This window comes from Meles meles, chromosome 7 (assembly GCF_922984935.1).
Source record: "Meles meles chromosome 7, mMelMel3.1 paternal haplotype, whole genome shotgun sequence".
NCBI lineage: Eukaryota > Metazoa > Chordata > Mammalia > Carnivora > Mustelidae > Meles > Meles meles.
Window position 1 is genome coordinate 120,075,028 of NC_060072.1, and position 17,686 is coordinate 120,092,713.

Sequence of the window (17,686 nt, forward strand, 5' to 3'; positions counted from 1 at the left end):
CCAGATGAGAATATATGAATGAGAGAATAATCAGCAAAGACCCCAGACAAATATATGCTAACCAAATCAGAAGAGACCCACGACTGGGGGGAGAAGAATGGGGGGAAAAATTAAAATTAAAATTAAATAAATAAATAAATAAATAAATAGACTGGTGAATAGAACAGAGCTACCCTCTTGATTCTGGGTGTATTCTGGTCTCTTACAAGACACTACCTCCCAAAATTTTAAAGAAAGAAAAATTATATATGTACAAAAATAAGGGTAAACACGTTGAAGGTATGGAATGTGACTGTAAAGATGAAAAATTTTTAAAAAGTCCTAAAAAAGTAATTGATAAGTTCCTTGGAAAAAGAAAAAAAAAGGGAGAGAATGTGATCAGGCTGGAGACTAGAACAAAGCCATGTGCTAGATTTAGGGTTTATTTTGATCTATTAGAAGAAATTGTATCCCAAAATTTTAAAGAAAAAAACCTATATGTATACAAAAAATAAGGTTAAATACAAAGAAGGGATAAAATATGACTATAACAATGAAAATTTTAAAAGATTTTTTTTTTAAAAAAGGTATTGTTAAGATAAACTAGTTAAAAAACATTAAAAGAGGAGAGAGGAAAAGTTTAAAAAATAGAATAAGAAAAAAATTTTTGTTTAACTTTGCAAGACTAAAGGATCATGGGGAAAAAGCCATGAATTCTATGCGTTGCTTTCCCCTAACTCTGGAGTTCTGCTGTTCTTGTTAATGGTAAACTTTGTCTTGGCTTATATTCTTGCTGATCATCTGGGGGAGGGGCCTGTTGCAGGGATTCTCAAATGTCTTTTCCTGAGCTGGAATTGCACCGCCCTTGCCATGGGCCAGGCTAAGTCATCTGCTTGGGTTTGCTCTCAGTAGCTTTTGTTCCCTGAATGCTTTTCATAGAGCTTTGGAGGATGTGAATGAAAATGGCAGCCTCCCAATCTCCAGCATAGAGGAGCCAAGAGCTCGGGGCCCCACTCCTCAGTGCGCCGTCAGAGAAAAGCAGTCAAGAGAAAAGCAGGGAGACTCCTGTCTCCCTGGTCTCTGGCCGCACTCCATGCTCACCCAGTCTGTGACTGAGCGTTTCTTTCTCTGGTGCACAGCCCTGTTTGGAGTCTCCAAACCTAGAAAATTCCTGCTGCTCATTCCCATGCTGCTTCTCCTAGAGGAGGAAGGAGGAGGTCTCTCCAGATCTGCCACTTTTGGGGTACCTGCTTGAAGAGCATGACCCAACTGTGCCTTGGATCACAGTTTAAGGTCACTGTGAGCTGTGAACTCACTGCCCGGCTCTGTCTCTGTAGCCAGCTTCCCTGCTCCAATACCTGGGAGCTCTGCAACACTCAGACACCCTGGTCTTTCTGTGACCCCGCAAGTCCTGAGACCACATTGTCCTCCCAAGGGCTCCACCCCTTTTTAGCCTCTGGAGCGATGTCCCTCAGTGGAGTAGACTTCTAAAGGTTCTGATTTTGTGCTCCACTCTTCCACTGTTTGCCAGGAGCCTGCCCCGCCCCCCGCAGTCATTCCTCCTGTATATCGCTTCAGATTCACTTCTCTGCACATCTTACCTTCCAGAAGGTGATCATTTTTCTCTTCCTAGAATTGCTGCTCTTCTCTTCTATCTCCTATTAAGTTTGTAGGTATCTGGAATGGTTTGATGATTATCTAGCTGAACTCCTGGAACCTGGTATCATTTCAGTCTGCTACTCCTCCACCATCTTACTTCTACCTCTAGAAGTTCTTTATAGATCTTGGATATCAGCCCTTTGTCTGTAGTGTCATTTGTGAATATCTTCTCCCATTCTGTGGATTGTCTCTTTGTTTTGTTGACTGGTTTGTTTTTTTGTTTTTTTGATTTTTGCTATGCAGAAGCTTTTTATCTTGATGAAGTCCCAAAAGTTCATTTTCACTTTTGTTTCCTTTGCCTTTGGAGACATGTCTTGAAAGAAGCTGCTGTGGCTGATGTCAAAGAAGTTACTGCCTCTGTTCCCCTCCAGGATTTTGATAGATTCCTGCCTCACGTTGAGGTCTTTCATCCATTTTGAATTTATCTTTGTGTATGGTGTAAGAGAATGGTTGTGTTTCGTTCTTTATTATACATAGCTGTCCAATTTTCCCAGCCCCATTTATTGAAGAAACTTTTTTCCACTGGCTATTTTTTCTTGCTTTGTGGAAGATTATTTGATTATAGAGTTGAGGGCCCATATCTAGGCTCTCTACTCTGTTCCATTGGTCTGTGTGTCTGTTTTTGTGCCAGTACATGCTGTCTTAGTGATCACAGCTTTGTAGTAAAGCTTGAAGTCAGGTAACGTGATGCCCCCAGCTTGTTTTTTTCTTTTTCAACATTTCCCTAGCAATTCACAGTTTTTTCTAGTTTCTTACAAATTTTTAAAATCAAAAGTCACCCTAGAATCAAAACAGGAAGGCCTGTGGGAGGAGCACCTGCCTAATCACATTATTTAACATACAAAGAAGAGCCTTTTATAAATTACCAATGGTAAGGCACCCAAAACTTTTTAAATATTTTCATATTTCAGGTTCTCCTGGCCGCTTTTACATTATGGCATTTATCTAAACAAGAGTGTATCAGGCAGGTGATGTATGACCTGTTTCTTCTCTAGGAAATGGTTCCCTAGAAATAATAATCTACATGAACAACCACATTGCAGCTCTGGTTGGTGCCATATGCACACAAAAGAGCATGCACTTGGTCACATATTCACACCGGGGTTAATGTTAATGAGTTCACTGAGCATGGAGCCAGTGATTTTCATGTATTGTGTATGGTTCTTTATCTAAATTTATTTTTAAGGCAAGGTAGCATAACAAAGACAAGGCAACATCTGCCTTAGCTTTCCTTAACTAGGAATAAATGGGAGATTTCCATTTCTAGAACCATCAAGCTGTCACTTCTCAAGTAACCAATTCACCTAATCTTCATTTTTAATCAACCCTTAAAAAATGACATATTAACTGAGATTAAAAGTACTCATATGAGTCATTTAGAAAGTGTATTATATTAAATCTTGCTGTAATTTATGGCATTCACTGTTTGCATTTGTTAATATTTTTTCCTTTCAGGTAGATTTTTCTACTTACTATATCTTTCAGCATTCAAGTGAGAAAGTCAGGTTTTAATTAAGGAAATTGTACTTACTGTGAAGGACCCACTGACTGCTAGTCCTGTATCATGGTGCCTTGAGTAAAGATGCATATTGACTTTGCTTATATGATATTTGAAAATTACTTGGATCTTATGTGACTTTTTATGCCACTTTTCCTCTAGCACATTTATATAATGCACTTTTATTTCCAGCTCAATCAGAAGATGCAAGATTACAATTATTCATAAGTTTTCTTTAATAAGCATAGGTGCATTTATTACATAATTCATTTTTCATAATTACAGTAGAATTCAATACAACAGTGCTTTATATGGTAGAGGAAGAAATTAGATTCCATTTGAGCAAATTTTCTACTTTAAATACCAAAATATTGGAGGTACAGGTAAAATTATTTTAATGGCACTCCTTATCTCATATAGCATTCCATAGCAATAATATAAAGAATTGGCTTTTTTTTTTCCTGATGGCACAGACAGTATTTGTTCATTTGGAAAACTTAGTCATATATCCATAAGCATAAAAAGGAAAGAAAAAAACAGTAATTTAATCCCCCATTCAGAAATAGCCCCTTTTAGAGGTGGCTCAGTTTGTTGAATATCCGACTCTGGATTTCAGCTCAGATCATGGTCCTGGGGTCCTGGAATTGAGCCCTGTGTCGGGCTCCATGTGGGGAGTTTGCTTGAGATTCTCTCTCCCCCTCACACACACTCTCTCTAAAATAAATAAATCTTTAAAAAAAAAAAAAAAGGTAAGAAATATTCCCTTTTAATATTTGATAGTTTTTCTCATACAGGAACGTATTGAACCATACCTCTCCATAACCAGCCCCTTTCATACAAAAATATATGATAAGCGTTTTTCATATTTTAAATACTTTTAGAAACATTGTTTATAATAGCTTTATTGTAAAAATGTATGTTAATTTACTTAGGGTTTTACTTTTTGCGTGTATTTTAAATGGCACCCTGAAGAATTTTAAAAGGGTGCTAAAGATGATGATAATTAAGATGGATGGCAGTATAGCTTTGCACATTATAATGATAACTTTCCGAAGTGGAAGGAAGGTCTGAATCAAAAGGAATGTGGAACTTTAAAGCTCAGGATGCATATTACAAAAATAACCCCCAAAGAGTCTTCATGCCAATATCTCCCATTAAGTAGGTTGTCTTGTTCTGTTGGTTTCTTGTGCTGTGCAAAAAGCAAAATTTTGGTGTACTTTATTGTTTGTTTTTGCTTTTGTTTCCCTTGCCTGAGGGAAAAAAACTTGCTCAGGCCGATGTCAAAGAAATTACTGCTGATGTTTTCTTCTAGGAGTTTTATGGTTTCACAATTATTTCTTTAATCCATTTTGAGTTTATTTTTTTGTATGGTGTAAGAAAGTGACCCAGTTCCATGTAGTGATCCAGTTTTCTCAACATTATTTATTCCCTGTTGTGTATTCTTGCCTCCTCTGGCATAGATAATTGACCCTATAATAATGGGTTTATTTCTGGCCTATTTTGTTCTGTTGATCTGTGTGTCTGTTTTTGTGCTGCTGCCATACTGTTTTGATTATCATAGCCTTGTAATATAGTTTGAAATCTGGAATTGCAATACCTTTAGTTTTGTGCTTCTTTCTCAAGATTGCTTTGGCTATTTGGGGTCTTTTGTCATTCCATACAAATTTTAGTATTATCTTTTCTAATTCTGTGAAAAAATGCTATTGATATTTTGATACGGATTACATTGAATCTGTGATTGCTTTGGGTACTGTAGACATTTCAATAATACTCTTCTAGTTTATGACCATGGAATATCTTCTCATTTGTTTGTTTTGTATTTAGTATCTTTCATCATTGTTATAGTTTTTAGAGTATAGGTCTTCCACCTCCTTGGTTGAATTTATTCCTAGGCATCTTGTTCTTTTTGGTGCAATTGTAAATAGATTGTTTTCTTAATTTATTTTTCTGCTATTTCATTATTAGTGCACAGATATGTAACAGATTTCTGCATATTAATTTTGTATGCTTTGACTTTATTGAATCCATTTATAAATTCTATTAGTGGAATCTTTATTTATTTATTTATTTTTTGGTTGGAGTCTTTAGGTTTTCTATATATCATATCATGTCATCTGCAAATAGTGAAAGTTTTACTTCTTCTGTACCAGTTTGGATGCCTCCTGTTTCTTTTTCTTACCTAATGGCTGCAGCTAGAACTTCCAATACTTTGTTGGATAAAAGTGGTGAGAACGGACATCCTTGTCTTGCTTCTGATCTTGGGGGAGAAGCTCTCAGTTTTTCCCTTTGCGTATGATGTTAGCTGTAGGTTTTTCAAATATGGCCTTTATTGTGTTGAGATATGTTCCTTCTAATCCACTTTGTTGAGGGTTTTTATTAGGAATGGTTGTAGTATTTTGTCAAATGCTTTTTCTACATCTGTTAAGATGATAATGTGATTTTTTTTTAAAGATTTTATTTATTTATTTGACAGAGAGAGATCACAAGTAGATAGAGAGGCAGGCAGAGAGAGAGAGGGAAGCAGGCTCCCCGCTGAGCAGAGAGCCCGACGCGGGACTCGATCCCAGGACCCCGAGATCATGACCTGAGTCAAAGGCAGCGGCTTAACCCACTGAGCCACCCAGGCGCCCCGATAATGTGATTTTTATCCTTTCTCTAGTTAATGTGATGTATCATATTGATTGATTTGCAAATATTGAACCACCTTTGTATCCCTGGAATATATCTTACATGATCATGTTGAATAATTTTTTAATGTATTGTTGAATTCAGTTTGTTAGTATTTTGTTGAGGATTTATTGCATCTGTGTTCAACAGGGATAGGGCCTGTAGTTTTCTCTTTTTGTATTTTCTTCGGTCTTAAAATTTAGTTTGTAATTTTTGCATTTATGTTTTGAGGGAGGTTGGTCTAGAGATTTCTTGCCTTCTAGTGACTTATCTGGTTTTAATATTGTGTAATATCTGTATAATATTGACCTCATAGAATTAGACTGTTAGAATTCCCCCTCCTTTTCAATTTTCTAGAAGAATTTGTATATAATTGATATTGTTTCTTCTTTAAATATTCAGTAGATTCCAGCAAACCAACCACTGCAGACTAGAGTTTTCTTCAAGGGAAGATTTTTAACTAGAAATTCAGTTTCTTTGAAACTAGAGGGTAACTTCTTGAATGAGCTTTGGTAATTTGTCTTTCAGGAGAATTGTTCATTTAGTTTAAATTATCAAATTTATTGCCAAAATGTTGTTTGTAATGATCCCTGTTATCTTTTTTTTTTTTTTTTTAAGATTTTATTATTTATTTGACAGGCAGAGATCACAAGTAGGCGGAGAGGCAGGTTGGGGGGGGGGGGGATGCAGGCTCCCTGATGAGCAGAGAGCCCAATGGGGGGCTCGATCCCAGGACTCTGAGATCATGGCCTGAGCCGAAGGCAGAGGCTTAACCCACTGAGCCACCCAGACACCCCCTGTTATCTTTTTTTTTTTTTTTAATATTTTATTTATTTATTTGACAGAGAGAGAGGTCACAAGTAGGCAGAGAGGCAGGCAGAGAGAGAGGGCGAAACAGGCTCCCCACTGAGCAGAGAGCCCGACGCGGGGCTCGATCCCAGGACCCTGAGATCATGACCTGAGCCGAAGGCAGAGGTTTAAACCACTGAGCCACCCAGGCGCCCCCCCTGTTATCTTTTTAATAGCAGTATTATCTATAATGAGGTCACCTCTCCCATTCCTGATACTGGTCATTTGTGTTTTCTTTCTTTTGATTAATTAAGTTAAAGGTTTGTCATATTTATTGATATTCTTGAAGAGTCTGCTTTTGATTTAATTTATTTTTACTTCTTTTTCTGTTGTTCCTTTCACTTATTTACTTCAGTCTCTCATTTCTTTTCTTCCACTTAATTTGGGTTAAGTTTGCTTTTTCTGGGTTTTAAGGTAGAAACAAAGGTCATTGACTTGAGGCCTACTTTCTTTAGTAAAAGAGATTCTTAGTACTCTAAATTTCTGTGTACTGCTTTTTTTTAAATTGATTTATTTATTTTCAGCGTAACAGTACTCATTGTTTTTGCACCACACCCAGTGCTCCATGAAATACGTGCCCTCTCTATTACCCTCCACCTGGTTCCCCAACCTCCCACCCCCACCCCTTCAAAACCCTCAGGTTGTTTTTCAGAGTCCATAGTCTCTCATGGTTCATCTCCCCTTCCAATTTCCCACAACTCCCTTCTCCTCTCCATCTCCCCATGTCCTCCATATTCTTTGTTATGCTCCACAAATAAGTGAAACCATATGATACTTGACTCTCTCTGCTTGACTTACTTCGCTCAGCATAATCTCTTCCAGTCCCATCCATGTTGCTACAAAAGTTGGGTATTCATCCTTTCTGATGGAGGCATAATACTCCATCATGTATATGGGCCACATCTTCCTTATCCATTCGTCCGTTGAAGGGAATCTTGGTTCTTTCCACAGTTTGGTGACTGTGGCCATTGCTGCTATAAACATTGTGGTACAGATGGCTCTTCTTTTCACTACATCTGTATCTTTGGGGTAAATACCCAGCAGTGCAATTGCAGGGTCATAGGGAAGCTCTATTCTTAATTTCTTGAGGAATCTCCACACTGTTCTCCAGAGTGGCTGCACCAACTTGCATTCCCACCAACAGTGTAAGAGGGTTCCCCTTTCTCCACATCCTCTCCAACACACGTTTCCTGTCTTGCTAATTTTGGCCATTCTAACTGGTGTAAGGTGATATCTCAATGTGGTTTTAATTTGAATCTCCCTGATGGCTAGTGATGATGAGCATTTTTTCATGTGTCTGATAGCCATTTGTATGTCCTCATTGGAGAAGTGTCTGTTCATATCTTCTGCCCATTTTTTGATATGATTATCTTGTGTACTGCTTTTTGATATGTTGTTTTTGCATTTCATTCAGTTAAAAAACTTTATTGTTTTCATTTTGATTTCTTCTTTGAATCCATAGGTTAGTGTGTGATTTAACTAACAAATATTTGAAGAATTCCCAGGAAATATTTGTGTTTTTTGTTTTCTACTTTAATTCCACTGTGGTCAGAGAACACACATTATATGACTTGAATCCTCTTTAGTGTATTGAGACTTTCTTTATAACCCAAAATATGGTCTGTCTTGATAAATACTTCATGTGCACTTGAAAACCATGTGTATTCTGTGGTGTTGGGTGAAATGTTTTATAAATGTTCGGTCAAGTTGACCTCTAATATCTTTAGTGATTTTCTGTCTCTTACTGAGTATTGCTTATGAATTATTTTCTACTTTTCCTTACAGTTCCATTAGTTCTTGCTTTATGTATTTTGAAGCTCAGTTATTTGGAACATAAATATTTGGGATTATTACATATTTTTGATGAGTTGACTTTTTATAATTATGAAATGACCTTCTTTATGCCTGGTAATATTCATTACTATATAATCTACTTTTTCTGATACTAATATAACCACTCTAACTTTCTTTTGTCTAGTGCTAACATGATATATCTTTTTCCTTTCTTTTACTTATATTTGTATCTCCATATTTAAAGTGCCTTTCTTATAGACCACATATAGTTGGGTCTTGCATTTTTATCTAAACTTTATCTTTTATTGAGATATTTATATCACTTATAATTAATACGATTATTGATATGATTAGGTTTTAATCTGTCATCTTGATATCCCATCTATTTTATTCTCTTCTATTCCCTTGAAAAACAGTATTTTTATGATTCCATTTTTTTAATTCTTGGTTTCTAGCTGAAATTCTTTTTTTTGTGATTTTAGTTGTTGTCTTGAGATGTATAAAATACATGTTCAACTTAGCATAATGTACCTTGCAGTCATATTATACCAATTCACTGATAATAAAAGAACTTTACAATTGTATACTTACATTTCTCCCTTCTCAACTTTTGTCTGATTGTTACCATATATCATTTTACATATGTATAAACCCCACATTGCATTCTTAATTCTTTTTATTCAAATAGTTATATTTTTAGGAGACTTAACTATTTAGGGAAAAAAGCCTTTTATGTTTACCGTACACTTCCACTTTCTTTTATTTTTCCTTCCTATGTATAGATCCATATTCTAATCTAACATTCCTTCTGCCTAAAAGACATTGTTCACATTTTTATAGTGTGAGTGAACTTGTAATGTATTTTTCAGCTTATATATTTATAAAATATCTTCATTTCTCCTTTATTTTTTAAAGATACTGTCTGTGCGGGCACCTGGGTGGCTCAGTGGTTTAAAGCCTCTGCCTTCGGCTCAGGTCATGATCTCGGGGCCCTGGGATCGAGCCCCGAATTGGGTTCTCTGCTCAGCAAGGAGCCTATTTCCCTTCCTCTCTCTCTGCCTCTCTGCCTACTTGTGATCTCTGTCTGTCGAATAAATAAATAAATAAATAAATCTTTAAAAAAAAAAAAAAGATACTGTCTGTGAACATAGAATTCTACATTACAGGGTTTTTTGGTTTTTTTTTTTCAGTATTTTAAAAGATGTGGCTCCACTGTCTTCTCACTTGCATTGTTTCCAAAAAGAAATCCTCTGTATGTAATGTATCTTTGGAATGCCTTTTAAAAATTTTTATTTTTAGTAGTTTTGAGCAATTTGGTCATGATATGCTTTGGTTTTCACTGTTTTTTAATGCTTCGGTTAGTTTTGAGCTTTTTGGGTCTGTGTGTTTAATATAGTTTCACTCAAATTTGGAAACATTTCTGCCCATTATTTCTAAAATGATTTTTTTTGTCCTTCCATTTTTCTTCTCTCCAAATATATATTAGGCTGCTTGCTTTGAATTGTCCTATAGCTCTCACTAATCATTTCTTCCTTTCTTTTCTTCCTTCCTTCCTTTTTTTTTTTTTACTCTCTTCTCCCTGAGTTTCATTTTGAAAAATCTCTAATTACTGTGTTTTCAAGTTTGCTAACATTTTCTTTTGACGTGGATAATATGCTGTTAATCCCATCCAGTGTATTTTCTTTTTGTATGTTAGAGTTTTCATCTCCAGAAATTTTATGTGGGTCTTTTTTATATCTTTCCTGTCTGTATTTAACTTTTTGAACATATGAAATACAGTCCTTCCTTAATTACAGTTAGAACTTAATGTTCTTGACTGCTTATTCTAATGAGTGTCAGTTCAGGGTCAGTTTTGATTATTTTCTGCATTATGGCTCATGTTTTCCTGCTTCTTTATATGCTTGATAATTTTTAATTACATGTCAGATATGAAGTTTATGTTGTTGGGTGATGGATGTTTTTGTACTTCTGTTCTAAATGTACAGTTAAGGCACTTGGAAATAGTTTGTTCCTTTTCAGTCTCACTTTACAATTTGTTACATGAAACCAGAGAAATGCTTGGTGTGGGGCTTGATTATTTCCTCTGCTAAAGCAAGACCCTTCTTTATCCTCTACTTGACGTCCTGTGAATTAGGAGTTTCTTCAGTCTGGCTGGTAGGAAGGGGTGATATCCCTGTGTTTCTTTGAGTGTGGAGCAGCTTGGATCTTCCCCTGACCTCAGGTAGTTTCTTCATTTGCATGTGCTAATCAGTTACATGTGCGAATACCTGATAGAGACCCTCTTCTTTGCTCTTTCTTTCTCTTTCCACAGCTCCCTTTTCTCCATTACTCTGGGAATCTCCAAGGTTCTCCCTTCCTACAACGTTGTTGTACGGCTCTTCTCATTTGTTTCCTGTCCCCCAGGAGAACAGTCTCTTGTGATCTGATGTCCAATTTTTTGAAATACTGTTTCACATATTTTGTCTATATTTTGGGTTGTTTCAGGCAGGAGGATAAATCTGGCCTCTGTTACTCAGTCTTGGCTGTCATAGAAGTCAAGCCTTTTTATCTTTGGCTAATTTTCTATTTTAAAACACTTAAAATTTTAAGTAGAAAAATTCATCCATCTTTACCTTAACGGCTTCTGTCTTTGGTGTCATGCTTGAAACACTTCTGTGTTTGATGGCTTATAAAATATTTACCTACATGTTTTTCAGTGTCTTTGACTGCCTTATTTTTATATTCAGATGTTTTGAATATACATTATATTATAGACAGTTCGGAAAATAGCTAATTTGGAGGCAGAAACCCCTGAAGTGCCTCAACAGACACATGGCCAGTACCCTTCTTAACCTATTTCCTGTACTGCATTTTGCTATCCCTTTATTTTTTATATAGTTGTAATCCTAGGATGTATGTCATTTACCATGTTCATTCAGTACATTTTCCATCTTCCTACATAATCTTTTTAATTGTATCTTAATGACTGAATTATATTTCACCCAATGAGTGCACTGCAATTACTGCAATTATGCTAGCTTTACCTATATTGCTAAACATTTGAGTTATTTCTTCTTAAATAGAGTATATGAAACACAATTATCTGGCAGGGCATTTTTAGGGAATCTTAATTTTGCCTACTTTTTTTTTTTTTTTTTTTTTGCCACTGTGGACAGAGATGCAGGTACAGTTCCTCTCTCTCTGTGTCATTGCTTCCGCCTCCAAGCCCACACCAGTACCCTCCATGCATCCCTATCTGTGTGCAAATGAGAAGGAAATAAAAACATCAGTTTCTTAATAGTGCAGTACATTTCTTATTAGTCAGATCATTAAAACTAGGGAGAGTTTTTAAAGAGCTTATAATGTACAATGTTCATATGTATTAACAAGGCATCTGAATTGGTTTCTAATTATTATTTGTGCTTGGTTCTTTTAGGAAAGTTGCTGTTCACGTCCAGCATATCATAATGCAGAATTCTCTCTCAGTACCACCGAAAGATCAAGGTAAGATAAACCGTGCTGAGGAAAGTGGTAATGCGTGTGTTAATAAATAGTGAAAATTGACACATTCAGTGCCATTGTCCCCCAACCAGAGGTAATTTATTTCCTGGAACTGAGAACAAAATTCTAATTATATCAGAAAGTTGATTTCCTTTGCTAAATTACTGAAGCGTATGAAGGACACGTATGTTTGACTGAGAACTCCTCGAGAGCAGGACCATCTCATCCCCACACAAAGCTCACAGAACCCAGGCCATGAGCCAGCAGTTAGTTGGCACCCATTGAAGTCAACAGCAATTATCAGGTACTGGTTTTGGTGAAACAGAATGACGAGTTTTAATGAGAAGACTATATATGTGTGTATATATATATATATTCTTACACACATGCACACATACAACACACATGTAGAGAGAGGGTATATTCACTAATACATTTCTTTGACTTGTTTCTTCTCATAGTCATTTAAAAAGAAACAGGAACAGCTTCATTCAGATCCAGCCCACATGATTTATAAAGCAAGTCATGGCTTTTTTAAAAGGAACTCTTGGAGGTTTCAGAAAAGCAGTTTATAGGTGGAGATAGAGTTTTTTCTGAATAAAGAGTAATTAAATTAACGTCACCATCAAGGGCAAACTCTAACCTTTAGGAAGAATTCAAGTCTTTCACCTGCCCCTACATGTTCTCTTCTACACAGAAGAGAAGTTTTGATATGCATGTGAGAAAAATAATGTTTTTAATGATGTGAATTTGGGCTTCCTTCATGGAATACATAGTTTTGGGCTTCCTTCATGGAAGACATAATGAAGGGAATTCGCTATAAAGAACCCTTAACCATAGCAAACACTCTTTGATCTCTCTACCAAAAGGAAGGGCAGCATCATAACTGTTAAGAGTGTAGAGTCCAGGTCTGACACTCAGTTCTACCACTGAATTGCATATCTTAGGTACGTCACTTGACTCCACTTTCTCCTATATAAATCTGTAAAATGAACACAGTAAGTACTCCCCTATGGTCACGTGGAGATGAAAGGATATACGCACGTGAATCACCCAGCATATTCCTACTTGTGTACTAGGCACTATAAGATGATAGTGGCTGTCCTCTTAATGGTCGTTATTGATATCTGGGCTCCCTCCATCTGAGGAGGCTGATGTAATGAGATGAGCATGACTGCCTCCTGCTTCAGGTACCTTCAGGTACCAGGTACCTTAAAACACCAAGCATGATCCATGGGGACCCAAGGGAAGTAAATACAGAGCGGACCTCAGGCTTACTTCTGGTCCAGACACTTGACCAAAGGAAGAGTAAGTGTCCTTAAGACTCACATGAGATCCAGTCCTGAGCACAAGGGCAAGAAAGGGCATGGGATGAGAGAGAAAGGAGAGAACCCTAACTAGAAGTGTGCATTTCCCGTGAGTGTTTTCTGGTGTATATCCTTTGGAAGATATCTGCAGTAGTAGGTAGCTGATCAAGGGGTTGGAAACTTAGTGTCCTAGCAGGTATCACCTTGTTCCTCTGAGCTAGTGGTGTGACTGCTTAGCAGGAAGAGCACAGGACTGAATGTCAGGAAAACTGGCCTCCTTTCCCACATCTACTGCCAACCAGCTGTGGAACTTCAGACAACTTATTTTGCTTGTAAGCCTCGGTTTCCCCATTAGTAAAGCCAGGATTACTAGATATTCTTCTCCATCTCTAAAAGGTGGTAAATCTGTGTAACAAAGCAATGAGCCACTTGGTTTCCATCTAATATGGGGGAGTCATTCATGTCACCTCTCATGCCTCCTGCCTCCTTTGTTTCTCATCAGGCCTTATTCTGTTTTGTTGTTGTTGTTGTTGTTTGCGTCTACTTCTTGAACTGCATGAGCTTATTTACCTTCATGGGCCGAGCCAGAAAATAAGATACCTTCAAGCCTAGCAAGGAGTTCAGTAGTGCTCGTAAATACTTTGTCAGTCTTTTCTGGGACCAGAGATGCTTGAGCCCCAAGCCCAGAATTTAACAGAGAAAAAGATAAAATAACTAAAAGAACACAATTAATCAAGTGCCTCCAGTGTGGTAGTCACTCTGCCCACAACTTTGTTTTCTTTAATCCTCACCATAAATTAGGTATAATCTTTGACAGGTTCAAGGAGATTGGTTACTTTTACCAAGTTCACCAATCAGGGAAGTGACAGCTAAGACTTGAACCCAGAGCTATCAAAATCCAAAACTCACTATGTGTCCCCTGTGTCAAAGGGTAAATCTATAAAGAACATTTCTAGTTCTATTTTTAGATCATTCCCCTTTTTCTTCTTTGATCAGTCGTATGAATTTGTTTTTGTCATCAAATGTAATCAGTTATGTGACATGAGACATGTGCTGGGCACATGTCATTTGTTAATTAAATGCTGAGTAATTTATTTAACACATCATTGATGGCTATCTAAAATTATGGTACTTAAACATTTCAGACTTATAAACACACATGAACATATATTATACATATTAATATATGAAATTCAGGTTAAGATATTACTAGCAGAGTTGTGGAGCTTAAGAAAATCCAATGTGGCACGTTTTGCATGGAGCACTGGGTGTTGTGCAAAAAGAATGAATACTGTTACACTGAAAAAATAAATAAAATGAAAAAAAAAAAAAAAGAAAATCCAATGTGTCACATAGTGTCTCCTAACAAAATTTCCATGGTGGAAGCAGATTTAATGATCACCAATATAATAGTTACGCAGTCAGATCCAAAGATTTGAGGATCTTTGTGCTTTTACAAAACACAAAATCCTATTAGAAGAGCAGACATGATGTAATTAACTAAACTCATGGCAAATGCTGTATTGAAAGCATGGCATCCTTTGCGAACCTGGATGAAGGGATCATTGGTTAGGCCAGAAGTTTTGAGGCTGATGTTTTGGGGGGGAAACACACCAGAGGGGATGACATTTGTTCAGGACATTAATCCGTGTGTAGAACACAAAGAAGTGGACTTTAGGGGTCAAGGGATATGGGCTTAATGCTGTGAAAGAATTGGAGGAAACTAATTAGAAATTCTAGTGCCTATTTAAATGTTTTCTAATTTTGGATAATGGGATTTAATATCATAGTATCACTCTAATGATAATCTGTAGTATATTAAAAGCTTTCCAATATAATTTAGTGTCATCATTATTCCTTTCTGTGTGAAGTATTACTTATCGAATCTCCAGAAGTTCATTAGACTTAATTCATTACGATTTTCTGTCTTCTCATGCATTCGAGATTTGGAGATAGGATTTATGGTTTTCCCAGAACTTTCTGTTTTTTTGCTTGATATTTTCAAATGGCAAGATAATAGAATGATAAGGGTGGGTATTTTGTGTTGGAAAATAGCAAATTGTAGCAAGTAATAGACCATGTTTTGGGGGAAAAAAAAGGTATGAAAACAATGGAATAAGGCCAACTACAGTTGTTGTAACTTCTACTTTAAATTTGTTGAAGGGCAGACAAAACCACCACAGTGACTGAAAATGCACATGAATTTTTTACTTGCCAGATCAGGAACACACAAATGAGCAGCTCTGCCCCATGGTTCTCTGACGGGACAGTTTATGCTTTCCATGTGCGAGAAAGTTCACTGTGGTGATGCCAATGAAGGATCGAAGTTTGCTCCTTAGAGAAGACAGGATGAATTGTTGGTCTCCAGGTAGTTGGTTGAAACAAGTCCTACTGTTCACTGGACAGGAAAGAGTCTTCATTTAAGCCCAGGGAGGGTCTGTTTTACTGGAGTCGTTCGAAATTCATCTTTTGCCAACTTCACAATTCAGTTTTGCCATTGACGAGGCAAGTGTGCTGCAAGTAGAAGGGTCTTCTTACACAGGTCTTCCAACATTCTTCTCAGCTCTGTCATAACATTTGCATTGTTCAAAGAATGTTTTCAAATTGTGAGTGCTATTTTTAGTCAATGAGACTAATAATAAATGGGAGTGAGAACACAGCAGATGCTTTGAGGTAAGAGGGTCTTAATGACCCCCTTTGGAACCACGGCAGTTAGCTAAATATGCAGTCAACCCCGACTCAGTTCCAAAACCTGCACAGTGTTGAACACTGCAGTCATGGCCATTACCATGTATCATGTGAATTCAGATTTGGACCAAAAAAAAAACAAAACACAAAAAACCTGGATTTTCTGATTTAATAAAATACTTTTAAAATAATTATGGTATGGCTTAAAAATGTAGACTTAAAATATATATATACTTACATTCAACATAAACATTTTAGTATTTGTGAGTATAACGTATTAGAACTCAGGGAACAGTTAGGGAAAGTAGTGAATTTTTTTTTTTTTTTTTTTTAAGTTTAGCAAAATGTTCTTCTAGGCTCCTAGAATCAGGTTCTTCATAAACTTCTTGATGAATTTTTTTTGTCTCTGGCAGGCTTTCAAGCACTTTGGCATGTAGTGGCTTCTCATATATACATTAACTTTTGTTGAAATGCTTTAAACTCAAACTTCAAAAAAAATCCTTAGACTTAGATGCTGTGAAAACATTTTAATCTGTGCTTCTTGACAAAACACCAAGATGGAGTTCCCAAGTCTGCGTGTTCACTTAACAAATACTTACTGCCTTTGGAGAGACCGTGAGGAAGGAGCACAGAAGGAAAAAGGAAATCCAAATGAAGCTCTACAATTTCGGCATGGTTTCAGTAAAGCTGTGCTGCCTATGAGAACAGTTTACTTTCTATGAGGACTTAACCTAAAAATGTTTTTTTGTCTTATTATCTAACTACAGTTTGACTCTTTACGTATTGAGGCCGCTTCTTAAGTTCCGGTCCTATCTTCTCCTCTCCCGCTTCCTCTCCCCTTCCCCCTCTCTTCTGCCCTCTCAATCTGGGGAAAGAATACTGAACTAAGATCTGACGAGTTGAGCTCTCTTGACCCTTCTACCCTTCTTTTCAGGCTCTTTGATCTTGGCCAAATCAGCGAGCCTCAGTCCCTTCATCTCTCAACTGGGAGCAGTAATTCTTGCTCTGGACCAGCGAGATGAGATAAGATACAGTTGATGCTCCTCATTCATGAGAGCTCGCGCTATAAGGTCATAGCTAATACTGAACTGTTCCTCCACACCATTAGGTTCCTGTGAGGCTCTGGTCACAGCACAATATTTTCATCAACTATCAGTACAGAACCTAGCTTTCTGTGGAGTCCTTTACCCTGAGCTCACAGACACAGCATGATCACTCATGCCTTAAACAAAGCTTATCTAACACATGTCTTTTTTCTACAAAGCACATCCATGTTTTCTCACACTTAGGAACACTGGACAGCATAGCAGCCCTATGCTTGACAGTGAAATCACCAACCAAAAAAGGAAAAAAAGAAAGAAAAAGGTGACACTAAATAGAGCACGAAAATGACACTTGTTTGTAATAGAAGAGCTGCAAGAAGGCAGAGAGCATCTGCCACAGCTGAGAATGTGTGCGTGGCGTGACTCACGTGTTTTGCTTGTGCGTGTCCACAGATGACCATGCAGGCATCACCAGTATGGATTTGGGGACTGTAAAGAAATTTTGTACCTCTAGAATCTGGAAATAATGAGGATCAACTATAATTTACCTTGTAAATTCTTTTAAAGCGCAATGTAAATCTCAGAATAATGTGCCAAATAAGTTACTTTGGGTAAAATTTAGCTCAAATATAAGAATTTTGTGCAAAGTTGATTTTTGGTATTTGTGAGTATAGCATATTAAAACTCAGGGAACACTTTGATGTTATCAACACACTGATATC

At 36.9% G+C, this 17,686-nt stretch overlaps 1 protein-coding gene across 5 annotated transcripts in view; it reads left to right on the forward strand.

The window, feature by feature from the left end:
• ZNF438 (zinc finger protein 438) overlaps positions 1-17,686 on the forward strand; it is a 180,810-nt gene that overhangs the window by 141,361 nt on the left and 21,763 nt on the right. For 4 of the 5 annotated variants that reach the window (XM_046010548.1, XM_046010546.1, XM_046010550.1 and 1 more), the window contains one exon: positions 11,862-11,929. In XM_046010548.1, coding sequence (XP_045866504.1) covers positions 11,893-11,929 — 37 coding nt within the window. In that variant the 5' untranslated portion in view covers positions 11,862-11,892. Of the gene's footprint in view, positions 1-9,636; positions 9,699-11,861; positions 11,930-17,686 lie in introns of all 5 variants that reach the window. The other variant, XM_046010549.1, reaches the window with a different exon arrangement.